The sequence below is a fragment of the Thunnus maccoyii genome, chromosome 19, assembly GCF_910596095.1.
Source record: "Thunnus maccoyii chromosome 19, fThuMac1.1, whole genome shotgun sequence".
Taxonomy (NCBI): Eukaryota; Metazoa; Chordata; class Actinopteri; order Scombriformes; family Scombridae; genus Thunnus; species Thunnus maccoyii.
The window spans coordinates 22,367,112-22,380,608 of record NC_056551.1 but is presented as its reverse complement, the minus strand read 5'-3'; the positions used below and the strand labels follow the sequence as shown (position 1 = coordinate 22,380,608).

Below are 13,497 nucleotides of genomic sequence, written 5' to 3'. Positions count from 1 at the left end.
AAATGTGACTCTCTATTGCTAATGATGATGATGCTTGTTATTGCTAGCGCACCACTTGTAAAGATTACCGCCGCTTAACTGTTCAAACACATTCATGTTGTAATAAATCATCGTTTAGCTTTTCACTTTGCTTAAATATTAGCTCTCTTCACAGCCTGCAAGCATGTAATTGTTTATACTGCTATCATGTATTATTCATAAGGAAAGTCATTTTTTGGGGGAGGGGCACAGAAGGTCAGGTTTTAATTTATTGTGTTTATATTGTTTAGGAGTATCGTAATTCTTATCGCACTGTGCCAGACTCCAGGTTTTAAGTTCATATGTTGGGACTAGTGATGATGTTTCATGGTTTACCTTTCTGAAAAACAACACAATAGCTCCCTCTGGTGGGGGAAACAGCTCTGTGCACGGTGGTAATCTATCCCCAGCATCTTTCCCAGCCACTCTATCAGATCTCCAGGCATTTTGAGGCTAAAATTATATTAGCAAGCATTATGAATACTTAGGCAGGAGATTGACAAAATTGTCAAACATCTCACTCAAAAACTAAAAATTCAAACTGAATTCTTGCACCAGAACAGAGTTTTTTTTCTCATTTCAAAGCAGAGAGCAGATCATGCAATCTACCACACTGTCCACATTAGATTATGGAGACATCCTGTGTGCTCATGCTGCGGCCTCCACCCTTAAACCCCTGGATGCCATCTACCACAGTGCCATTTGATTCATTACAGCTGACAGCTATAACTGTGAGTTATATGAAAAGGTTGGATGGTCGTCACTGGCGTCTAGAAGACACCAGCATACCTGTGTCTTCTTTTATAAGGCCTTGCTATTTAAGTGCAGAGTTATTTAACATCTTTAGTTGAGCTCAGAGCTAATAACCATGACACCAGATGACAGAGCAGGTTGACTTTAATAATTCCTCATACGAACTCTGAACTGGAACAGACTGGTTTCCAGCACTATGCATCTCATTACTGGAATGAAGTGCTACACAGCTTGTTCCTCTGAGGGACTTTAAAGTTTTACTAGCTGCTGGTCTTCATAATGTTTGTGATTGTTTGTTGTGTGTCTGAGAGTACATAATGATTGTTTTGTGATTGTGATGACATCCTATTGTGATCCTGTGTAGATGTAACCTGCGTAAGATCTCGATCTCAATGAGATTTCCTGAATAAATACAGCTTGATAATAATCTCCAAGAGACACACACACATCCATAAATGTAAATATTTAATTTAAAAGACAGAAAAACATTTGCTTACTGCTGTTTTATTCTTACTTTACTCTTAGTGGACATGACCACAGATGATCAGATGGTACCTGAAGTTGTCAGTCTTGTTCACGTAGAATAAAAAGAGAACTAAAATAATTTCAGCCAACAGATAAACATTCAGACTAGACTAGAGCCCTCTATAGCAACCATTGTGAACACAACCTCCAACATGCACAGCATTAAATATTTTCAGTTTTTAAAAACAAGTAAAAAGTTGTGTGCATATATGAATATGAAAGGAAAGGAAAAATCTGAAGGATAGTAAAATTTAGGAGAAGTGTTGTGGCTGTAGAACTGTAATAAAACAACAGAAAATGAATTGTCAACTAGGCTAAAATTCTCTGGTTTCAGCTTTTTAAATGTGAATATTGGTTTCTTTAGTCCTTTATGATAGTAAACTGAATATCTTTGGATTGTGGGCTGTTGGTCGGGACAAAACAAGACATTTTAAGTTGCATCTTGGGTTTTGGGAAACAGTGATAAAACATTTTTCACCATTTTTCTGAACTTTTTCAGACCAAACAACTAATCGATTAATTGAGAAATAAATCAACAGATTAATCGCTAATGAAAATAAGCGTTAGTTGTGGCTGCCAAGTGTGTTTTGCACATTGGGTGTGTGCCCACTCTGTGAATGATAATCCTCTTGTCTGTGAAACGCACACAGAAGTCAAACATCAGCCTTCATGAGTCCTGGTTTTGAAATAGAAACATTTACTTTTTACACTGTTGTTAAAAGGCAGAAGTTACTGCTGGCACTGTGGCAGAATGTACAACATGATAATAGTAACAAAATAAACTGCCATTGTGAAGATGTGAACTCACACAAACATGCTCGTCTTTTTTAGCTTGTCTCATCCTCCGTGCTGTTGTTGTTGTTGTTGTTATTGTTGTGTTACGGGTGAGTCTGTTTGCTTGTTCCTCCACTGGAGGTGTGTGTTTGTGTCTGTGTGTACCTTTTTATGTGTGTGTGCGTGCACGTTTGTCCCGTTTCCCCCTGGCTGACCTTGTTCCTGTGACGTGACTACACAGAGAGGCTGGTTAAATGAGACATGCATAATTCAGGCTTTCATTATAACACGCCTGCAGTTTTTTTTGGTTCTTTTTTGTTAGTTTTGTTTTTTCACTCCTGTCACTTTGCTGCAGAACGAAGGAATTAAAAAAAAAAAAAAAAGGGGGAAACTGAGAGAAGCAGGGGATTCAAACACTAGCTTTCACACTCTGTCAGCTTCAACATGGGGTTTAAGAACTAATCACAAGCCAAACCACACTTATTTGCCCACACACAGCGCATGTGGTCAAACATTTATGTTGCAAGTTCTGTGTGGGTATTCTTGGCAGGGATCTTCATTTGTTCAGCGGCATGCCCTATTTGAGCCATAACCTAGTTGCAAATACTTAGGAAAAACTTTGTCATACTGTATAATAGAAGGATTTTTAAAGGCAGAGTTGTTATCTTGACACTATTGGCACATCATACTTATAAACCTGAGAACTTGAATAGTTATTTTTAAATCATTTTTTATTGATTTAATAAATAATCTCTCTGTTTTTCTTCGCTCTGTCCTAGGAGTACTATCGAAGAGGCTTATGCCAGGTCGATGACCAAACTTGCCAAGTCAGCTGGCAACTTTTCTCAGCTTGGGTGAGTATAAACAGCTTTCTGAGTGTAAAAAAAAAAACAACAGTGCGAATGAATGGCTTCGAAGTCCATGTCCCGTCCTAGCCTCTGAAGTGTCTTGTCATCTTTTGTCCCAGGACATTTGCTCCGGTGTGGGATGTGTTCAAGACCTCGACGGAGAAGCTGGCCAGCTGTCACATGGAGCTAGTGAGGAAGCTGCAGGAGCTTATAAAAGAAGTTCAGAAGTATGTGGAAGAGCAGGCCAAAGCACATAAAAAGGTAAGAAGATGTAGAACAAAACTGTTGCACAAATGTAGAAGTTGGAGCGGGGTATTGTTTGAAAATGTTTGATACTAGCGCCGTTTGATCAAAGAACAGATTTGAGCAACTATTTGATTCCAGCTTTCAGTACTTGAGTACAGCTTTCAGCCAACTATTTTGATAATCAATTCATTGTTTTGAGTCATCTTTCAAGAAAAAAGATTCTCTGGTTCCAGCTTCTGAAATGAATATAATTCAAGATGAATGAATATTTTCTTGTTTCTTGTAGTCTCCATAGATAGTAATCTGAATATCTTTGGATTTTGGACAAAACAAGACATTTGAGGACGTCTCCTCGTGCTTTTGGAAACAGCGGTTGACGTTTTTCACCATTTTCTGACATTTTATAGACCAAAAAAAAAATACCGATTGAATCGATAATGAAAATAATCGTCGGTTGCAGCCCTAGTTTGATACCCAGCCCGAATCAAAGTGCAAACATGTGTCTGACACTCCTTTCTTTGAACAGTTTTTCTTCTTCTTGTCACAAGTAGTTTGCAGCTCCAGTGTTGCCGCAATTTAGTTTCATTGAAAAGAGTTAAATATAGACCCATTCTCACGTCTTGTTTCTTTTTTTTTTTTTTTTATCAGATGTTTCTCACTCTAGTTATTCCCCTTTAGATTGAAAGAAGTTGACAGTTTGACTTCTTTTAATAGATGATTCCATCTTGAGAAAACATAGCCTGCAGTATTATTTTATGAAGCAATTTTTTTTTAACACCTCACTCCTCTATCTCACCCCCCCCTGCTAAGACACACCATTAGCTCATATCTCATGCATGAAGCCACAGAACACACAGAAAAAAGAGGAGCTTGGAATTAGAGGAGTTGTGTTTGTGCTTTCAGCTTGACAAAAAGGCTGTCAGAGTTTCTCTCAGTCACCTCCCTGCACTCCCCTGCTCTCGCTCTCTGCTGCGGTGTTAACGGTCAGATATAGCGCATACTGAACTTAAGCGGTGTGAATAACACCCGCCCTGAAGTAGGCGCCGGAAATGTGTGCATAATTTAGTGTTGCTTATAGTTTATATTACACAATAACCACGTCAAAATGGATAAGAAAGTGATGATAAGGAGTAAAACAAATGAACAACCAAGTTTACTGTATGGCCACTTTCATTTTAAGTCATTACAACTTGATCATATTTCCCTTTTTATGTCTTAAAGTAAGTTGATGTGAGGAGCTATAGAAATAGAACAAACACCACTATATTAGTAGCTTTCATTGTTCCTGTGTGTGTCACATGCTGGCGAGTAGTGTTGAACCGGAGCAATGAGAGATTGAAATTGTGCATTACGTTTTGTTTTTAAATCACATAATTAAGGCTTATTAGCGGATGAGCGAATCATCTGTCGGAGACTGAGATTCAAGTCGAGTCGAGTCTTTTTTTTGGTTTTGTTTTGTGTTTGTCAGTCAGTGTGTATTACAATAACAGGATGAAACAGATAGAAGCTTAGAAAAATGCACAGGGATAACATTTCAATGAGGAATTATAAATAAGGGGAATAATGAATATGTTTGAAGAGGAGAAGTTATTATTTCAGAGCGGATAATGCTGTGAATTTATTTAAAATAGTCAGGCCTACTGTTTTTATTTTCATCTAAAAATGATTCCAATCTTAAATCATTTCATTTGTTAATGTATTCTTGTTTAGATTTATTAGTTTTTATGCCTAAAGAGCAATAAAGCAGTAGGCCTACCCTGCTGAAGAAGAGATGTCGGTTATTTCACAGCAAATTTATTTTCACAGTGAATTTATTTTAAACCGTTTTTTTTTAATGTTTAAAGTGAAATTAAAAATAGAGCATAAGAGCTGGATTTAAACACATACATATGTGCCGCCTGTCTCGTTATTCCAATAAATCCATATGGTGGCCTGACATTATATGTCGGTAATTCAAAAAGGGTGTAATTCAAATCTTGCATCATATGCAGCTGTCTTTTATTGATTTTTTTTTTTAAATGCTTAAAAATATGTTCCCATGACTCTGTTTCATTTGACCATGTTAATGTGACTGAAATCATCACTGAAACTCATGCCAATGGATTTTCTGGTTGCCAGATAGTCTATATGAAAAAAAACAAAACAGGAACGAATAGTCGAATCTTTGTATTGAACAGCCAAATCGGAGTCGGGTTCAGCCCTACACATAATAAACAAGGGTATCCGAGGACAAGTGTTGAATGTGTATTATGTTAACGTGAAACTATACGAGAAACAGCTGCATAGATAGCAGAGTAATGGGTGACACTCGCACATATTGTTCAGCCCATTGTTAGCAGAGTTACTGTACTGGACATGTGTGTCTTGTTAGACAAAAGAAGAGGTGGCGTCCACCCTGGAGGCTGTCCAGAACATCCAGACCACCTCTCAGGCGCTGCAGAAGTCCAAGGAGATCTACAATGCCAAAACTGTGGAGCAGGAGCGCCTCCGCAAAGAGGGGGCCACCCAGAGAGATGTGGACAAGGTGGGAGGTCACACTCACACGTACGCACACCCACATAATCATGGTATGGTAATAGGGCATGATGAAGTGCCTTAACACCCCAGTTTATACAGAAACTTTAACCCCAAAAGCCTCTTGCCGTCAGATGTTAAGTGGAGTTCGGTTTCCCTCTAGCTGATTTGTCAGCTGATCCCGGAAAACAGAGAGCCATTGTCTACAGCTCCAACAACACAACACAACTGCTCAAAATACAATCCTGTCTTACAGATGTTTAAAAACTGGCTCTCTCGAAACTTTCTTCAGTCAAACTCAGATAAATCAGAAGCCATTATCATAAACCCAGACCCCCCCCTTCCAGCGAGCACTTCTCCTCTCACTTCTCTATCCTGTTGCATCAAAAGCCGCTGCAGAAACCCGGGTGTTATCTTTGATAACAAACTGAACTTCTAACCAACTGGTGAAGTCAGTCGTTCGATTGTGTTTTCTGCGACTTCACGATATCTTGAAAGTTAGATCTTTTTTTTATCCGCTAAGAATCTGGAAACTGTCATCCACACTTTCATTACGTCCCACTTAAACTGCTATAACTGGCTGTATTTCTGTCTCACTCAATACAGCCTCTCCAACCCTCAACTGGTTCAAAGTACTGCAGCAAGACGACTCACAAAATCCAATAGAAGAGTCCACATAACGCCTGTTTTAACATCTCTACACTGGTTACCTGTACATTTTATTGATTTTAAAATTTTAATGGTTACTTTTAAAGGATTTTTGGCATTGGCCCCTGATTACATCACTGACTTACTAACCCCCTTACGAGCCTGAATGCAGCCTGAGATCCTCCAGCACAGGTCTGTTAGCGAAGGTCAAGGCTAAAAACCAGACAAGACCCGAACCTTTAGAGTCAGTCTCTCTTAAAAAACTTTTTCAGAATTTCTTTCTCTTGAATCGGTTATTCTTCCGTTTTTACTTTACTTGTTTTTACTGGTAATTATACCTCGTTTGTCATTATTACTTTTATTTATTATCTATCTGGTAATTTCTCTAGTTTTTACGTCTTCGTAACTTGTTTTTGAAAAGTGCTATATAAATACAGTTATTATTAGTGTTATTATTACAGTGTATAAACAGATTATAGCCATTTATCTTTCTGTTTGTGCTTCGCAGGCTGGAGTTAAAGCCAAAAAAGCCACAGAGACCTACAAGTCGTATGTGGACAAATATGCCACAGCTAAGTCAGAGTTTGAACAGAAGATGGCAGAAACTGCACAGGTAATGTGTGATTTTTCTCTCTGTGCTTTCCTTTTTTTTTTTTAAAAATGTGCTCAAAAACTCTGTCTATTGTCTGTCTGCGTGGTATGCAACACTTTCATTGTGTAATCTGTCAGTCCTGTGTGTGTGTTCCACATTTCGTGCCCTGTATTATCTCCAGATTGTGTTTTTTCCTCTGTAACGGAATCATTGTGGAAAGACCCTGATTGGATCCATCTGAAGGACTGATTAGATAAACTCCAAATTAAAATCAGATCAACAGAATTTGGCCTCCATATCCTCCTGCACCGCAGAAGCTCCGCCACCATAAAAGGTTCCAGTTAGCCCGGCGTTTTTTTTTTTTTTTGTTTTCCCCCAGAGAAAGCGGCGTTGCAGATTTCCTTCCCCGGGATCACACAGTCTACGGCTCATCTCAAACGCCGCACATGTGGATATGAGTTATAAACACTGAACACATGTGCTCTCTGACATTACCGGGGCTCCTACATGTGTGTTCTCTTTGTCTGAGTGTGTCTGCGGGTGAGTGGGTGTGTCTGCGTGTGAGCGTATGCTAGCTGTTATTGCGGTGAATGACAAAAAAGCGTATTATATTTTAGTGTGCACGTCTCAGAGACGCAGGAGTGAGCGGCTCTTTATCTCTGTGTGTTTGCGGTGAGAAAGGCTCATCTTCCTCTCCATCCCCACTGTGATTTTCCAGTTTATGATTATTTACACTCATTCTCCATGGTTTACCCCAAAAACCCAGAGTCAGACTTAAATGGAAGTATATACTAGCATTTAAGGTTGTGTTTTCCCTCATTCATCTACGCCATACTGCTGCTCAAAGCCAGAAATGAAACCCCATCAACGCATCTCATGAACAAAATAATTGACATCTTGTGGGAGGACCCGTAACCATCCATGTGCGTGTGTGTGAGAGAGCGCCGTAGACCACCCAGATGCATGGGAAGTGGCAATGACAGAATAAGGAAGTGCTGTTTCCTTGGCTGCATTTTGTTATCATGCCTGTTTAATGAGTCCGACACCATGATGCAGATTTGTTGCCATGCAGTTAATTTGATTTAAGCCAGTGGATGATTTGTAGCATCGCTAGTGCCATAACTACCCCCGCCCTGTGTTGCAGAAATTCCAAGACATTGAAGAAAACCACATTCTCCACATGAAGGAGATCATTCAGTCATACTCGCAGTCTGTCGACGAAACACACGTTCAAATAGGAGAGGTAAGTGCTCACATACATACTCTCAAACATTCCTGTGGGTGGAGTAGGTGTCTTGTTGACCTGAGGCTGTGCTCATTGGGTTCACTGTGTGTCATATCAATTAGTGTCATCTTTGATCTCACTAATCATTTAACTGAGAACCAGGAAATGGTCCATTCAGCCCTTTATGCCAAGCAATTAAAAACTGATCAAAACTCCCTCTCAGCCTATCTAAAACACCTCCATAAGTCCAAACACTGGGCCAAATACCGTGTCTGACGAGTTAAAAGCGTTGAACAGGCCCCTGTTTGTTTCTGGAAGAGCGTGTTTAGATTTTAGAAAACGGCGTCAAGTCCAATTGCGAAGGCTTTCAAACACCGTTCACAAATATATTAATCAGTATTCAACATTAACCAGAGATTCCTTTTTCATGTGCTGCCGCTGTAGTTCCCGTATCGTCCGTAGAGGGCGACGCAGCTCCACCGTGAGAATGTCTCGGTCCTGCCTGCGGCTCGTGCGGCAAGTTGGAAAGAATGTGGAGCGACAGGCTACCACAGGTTATTCAGCCCCGCGGTTCCTGTGCTTCTGAGCAGGAGATGGGCAGTGCTGCTGCCTGTTGCTGAGCTAAAATTAAAATACAGCTCGAGTGTGGTGGCCAGTCTCACCAAACCAGACAATCAAGCAGTTTGAGAGATTATGATTTGGTGATAAATACTCTTCAAACCAGGGTGTGAGGGACTATACAGGTGAGGTTAGAGGAAGAGGGAGGAGAGAGAGAGCAGGACTAGTTTTAACTCTGCAGTGTTGTGTTTAGCATTAGCTTAGAAGTTTGTATAAATACTAAGCAATAAGAGAAAACCCACACGAGGAACTTTTATTGGTTTGAACTATCTATACTATCTGTCTACTGCATATAAGAACAAGTGACGAATTACAACATCAGTTCTTCCACACAATAGAAAACCAAAAGTAAACAAAACCTGCCCTTCCCAAGCTTTTCAATGGTTGAATGTGTTATGTGTGTTAAGGGAGTGAAGAGAAGCTGAAAGTAAACAAGGAGGAGGTCACAGAACTAATATCACTATTATTCACTCTAACATCATAATGTGCATAAGCTCAAAAGTGTATTTACTGACTCTGCTAAAGAGCCCAAATTCCTTTTTTATAGTGTATGAAGTTGTTAGACTTTAAGAACAATTTAAGCTTGATCTCAAAGATGTCTTAGTATGCTCTTAAAGTTCATCATAGTGAATCTAGGACTGATAAATAATATATTCATATAATGTATATATAATATATCTATCACTCAGAGGAAGGCCTGAGTAAAGTCAGCAGCTGTGGTGCTTCCAACTTAGCTTGCTGCACCACAGTTGTGAGCAAAACTAGAAGCGTCCATTGGTTGGAAACTAGTGAGCGACCGTGTCCTTGTTGCTGCACCAGTGACTGGATACTGGATGGGTCGGAGCACCTGCAAAGAGTCTTGCACATCTGGGGCGGGATGAGTATGAATCTCTGCACGTGTTAGACCCTCTCAGGGAAGCTCCTCGCTGCCAGGTGAACAGGAACGTGTATCGGTGTATCGGAGGAGACACGACTGTTTACGCGCACACAAGGCCAACAGTGGACTTGGCGATGACTTTTACCTGTGTACAAAGGAAATTTGGGTGGAATATACAACAAAACAACAAAATTGTTTCCTTACATGTATCTCATCCAAGAGTAGAGTCCAGCGTTGGAGCTGCTGTCAGTGCAGAGACTTGCAGTGTATGAAACTAAAGCAAAAGGGTACCTGTAACTGAAGGTGTCACTAAAATCAAGGAGTAATCATGTCAACGTGACAGGTATTTTCAGACAAGGCTCAGCTCAGCTGGGCATGAAGTATAAGAGGGTTAGAATGAAAGGATGGGAGGGGAAAAAAGTAAGTAGTGTAAAGAGGAAAACACCTTATATAGGTATATTAAGTTCACGTTTGAAGTTGAGAGGAGTGCAGAGTGCTGTTCCCTGCGTCGAGAGCTTTAAAGTCACATAAGGGCAGGTGTATCTGTCGGTGCGCATGCTGTGTTTGTTTTTATAATGCGTGAGCGTTTGTGTGTGAGCGAGGATCCCTTGAAAGCAGATGCATGTTTCGAGGATGTGGGCGAAAATTCTCCGCAGGATGAGGTTTGTGTGTGAGTGTGTGTGTGAGAGAGAGAGTGAGAGAGAAAGAGAGAGAGAGAGAGAGAGGCCAGCGGGGCACGCAGGTTGAGTCCAGTGTTAGTGCCCGCCGTCATGGCAGCAGCACCTGACAGATCGCGTGTGCTGCAGTGAGCATACTTCCTCACCGCGGCAACCTCCCTGTGCCCTCCTCCCCCCCACCACCACCACCACCTCACCCTCATCACCCCCACCCCCCCTTCCCAACATCCTCTCCTGCTAGGACATAGAAGGCTAATGCACTCCACCTCGCCACAGGGGCTCGAGGGCAGGGGTGGGGTGGTGGTGGGGGGGAAGAGACACATTTGTGTGTGTGTATGCGTTTACAGTATCACGCACATCTAAATGGTTTTGGCGAGATGGCACAGAGTCAGCTGCTGTTCTTCATCCCCATCCCCTATACGTACACACATCACTTTCACTTCCCCCCCCTCGGTAAACACACAAGCACACATGCACATTGAAAACAAACAAGCAAACAAACACTACGCCTCCTCTGATTCCGCCCAAAGGGCATCAGCGCATCGCAGTGCCAACAACAATGATTCAACCTGACGCAATAGAATGACAGTAAAGTATAGTATCTCTCCACAGGCCAAACACAAAGTAAACGTTAAATAAATATCAACTAAAGGCTAAGCAGTGTGAGTTAGAGGGAGAACTAGCAGCAGCAGATTGTGTTTGTCCACCGTCCTGTATATCACAAAAACAAACACCCAGACATCTCACCGCTCCGTCGACCTGTCACACTAATCCTCTGTTTTTCTTTGAAACACACAAATATTACGACAAAACATAAAGAAATCTCTGAACAATGAGTTTAATGTTACTTAACACTGACTTATGTAACTGCACCCATCCCCCCCCCCCTCCAACATGGGATGAACATTTTACATTTTAATCAATTACTGGTTATGATGATGGTTGATAATGTCAGTTCCGTTCTAGCATACAGTGGAAATACACGTCCTCACTACAGTAGATGGCTGATAAGCTTGAAAACGTGGCATAGTAATTCCTCCAGGTCAAACAGTTTCACTTAACGGGGCTTTAAATTGTCCACAAACACAGTATATGTTGTATATAACTACAGTAAAGTTATTATATAGCATTTACAAAACCACCACCAACACCAACAGCTGGTATCTTTGCTGGTGAGTGTGAACATGCTTGTGCTGCTTGTACTTGGGTATCTAGTTAATTGCACTTGGTTACACACCTTTGTCAAGTGAGAATACAGGCATTTATGGCAAATACTTTTTATATAAGAGAATTTGACCCCATTAACTGACTTAAAACCAACTTTTTTATTAATTCCATTGAAGTGAATGTGGGTTTTATAGGAGATTTTGCTGCAGTTTTCACATGTACTTAAACACAATTCATTGTTTTGCATCCCGTAGGTCCACAACGAATTCGTGAGGAACATCGAAAACACCTCGGTGGAGAGTTTAATACAGAAACTGGCCGAGAGCAAAGGAACGGGCAAGGAGAGACCAGGTGAGCCCAGCCTCGCTCTTGTTTGTTCCATTCCACGATAACACGTGTTTGTCAGCGTCTTGAGTTGCGCGTAAACAAACCTGCGGTCCAGAGATCGGGGGCCCTTCCATCTGTTTCATGCCTTGTGTGGGGAGGGGAGGGGTATATAGAGAGGGGCAATTAGAAGTAGGAGAGGACTATCAGAGTCAATCATAGTAATCTGCTGTAAAGGTAGGCAGGCTTTGGCATTCCAGTAAGCATGTGACACAGAGGGGGCTTTGCTGTGCTCGCAGGCTAAGCAGGCAGAACCAACCTTTTCAGGAGGTCAGAGCTCAACAATGACTCTTGTGTAAACTTTGCCATGCCACAATAATCAAGGGAATACTCCTCAGACTCCTTTGGCTCTACCCCCCTCACCTCCCTCTTTTTTTTTTTGTTTGACACACACACACACACACACACACACACAGCTCATTCATTGATATTAGGCTCCTCGCGGTCTTTGTAAAGCCTGATTTTTTATTTTTTTTTTATACCTTAATAAATATTGATTAGTCGGCGAAGCCCGTGAATAGTTTAAAAGGCCTCGTCATAAATATCCAATTACTTCACTAGTCTCTGTACTTGTACTACATTACGTCAGGTCACAGGCACAAAGGGTTCACCTCTGCTGTGTTTGTGTGTACACAAACGGTGACCCCTGTGTCCAGACGCTGCGTCCAAGGAGTGGTGGCCTTCATTTGTTTGGACAGCAGAATTAATTGAGGCTAAAAAAACGGTCAGAAAATTCCTCTTGTATCAAGCTGTTCATTAGGGATTGCACAGCAGCCCCGGCCCTGTCAGAAAAATAACCTGTCTGTCCCCTGATTAAATAGCTGAACGGATGGCCGGTCCAGTGCCTTTAGAGAGAGAGAGGTTGAATAAACTTTCTATTGCGGAAACAATCCCAAAGTGACACGCTGCGAGGCAGGGGGGTTCGGAGTGTTCAACGATATCCAGCTGAGCTGTCAACTGGCGGCGGGCCAGACACGCAAACCCCCCCCCCTCCTCCCTCCTCCCCTTCTCCCACTCCCAGTGCCATGTGAAGCATATGCAATTTAAAAAACCATTCTCCGCTCATGCGTGACTGCATGCTTCCCTCACAGAGAGTAGAAAGAAAAGAAACATCTTCCCCTGTATAAACAAAGTCGTCTGTCTGTTTAGGAGATGTTTAAACAGTTCCTAATGTCTGCCCAGATTTAGGTAATATTCATGTGTCTGGTGTTTAGACTTTTTTTGCAGTTGGTGTGCATAAATATTGTCAGATGCAATAGCAGGATGCTAGCGGCAAAGGGTTCCTGCTCTGCCTGGGCCTGACGTAGGTTCACAGCAGCTTTTGTTAAACATCCCAGATTTTGAGTAAAGAATCCAATGTGTAATTTTCCATTAATTTCACCCCCGTTCTGGGTCCTTTTTTTATTACTTTTGTTTGACAATTCCTACAACCGATGCAGTTAATGAAATATGATGGCTGATGATGAGATAATGATGATGAGTTTCCTCTCCAGGAAAAAAAAAAAGATACACCTCCTGACTTCAAATACCTGTTTAATGTCAGCACGGCGACCGAATGAGGACGAACGGAATTACCGTCGTCTGCGTGCGCCTCTCTCACTTCCTCCCACGAGAGAAAGTTCTTGAATGAG

General features: G+C 41.4%; 1 protein-coding gene across 3 annotated transcripts in view; it reads left to right on the top strand.

The window, feature by feature from the left end:
• fcho2 (FCH and mu domain containing endocytic adaptor 2) overlaps positions 1–13,497 on the top strand; it is a 44,119-nt gene that overhangs the window by 14,149 nt on the left and 16,473 nt on the right. For all 3 annotated transcript variants that reach the window (XM_042395073.1, XM_042395074.1, XM_042395072.1), the window contains exons 3-8: positions 2,850–2,924; positions 3,038–3,179; positions 5,536–5,688; positions 6,835–6,939; positions 8,063–8,161; positions 11,737–11,833. In XM_042395073.1, coding sequence (XP_042251007.1) covers positions 2,850–2,924; positions 3,038–3,179; positions 5,536–5,688; positions 6,835–6,939; positions 8,063–8,161; positions 11,737–11,833 — 671 coding nt within the window. The remainder of the gene's footprint in view (positions 1–2,849; positions 2,925–3,037; positions 3,180–5,535; positions 5,689–6,834; positions 6,940–8,062; positions 8,162–11,736; positions 11,834–13,497) is intronic.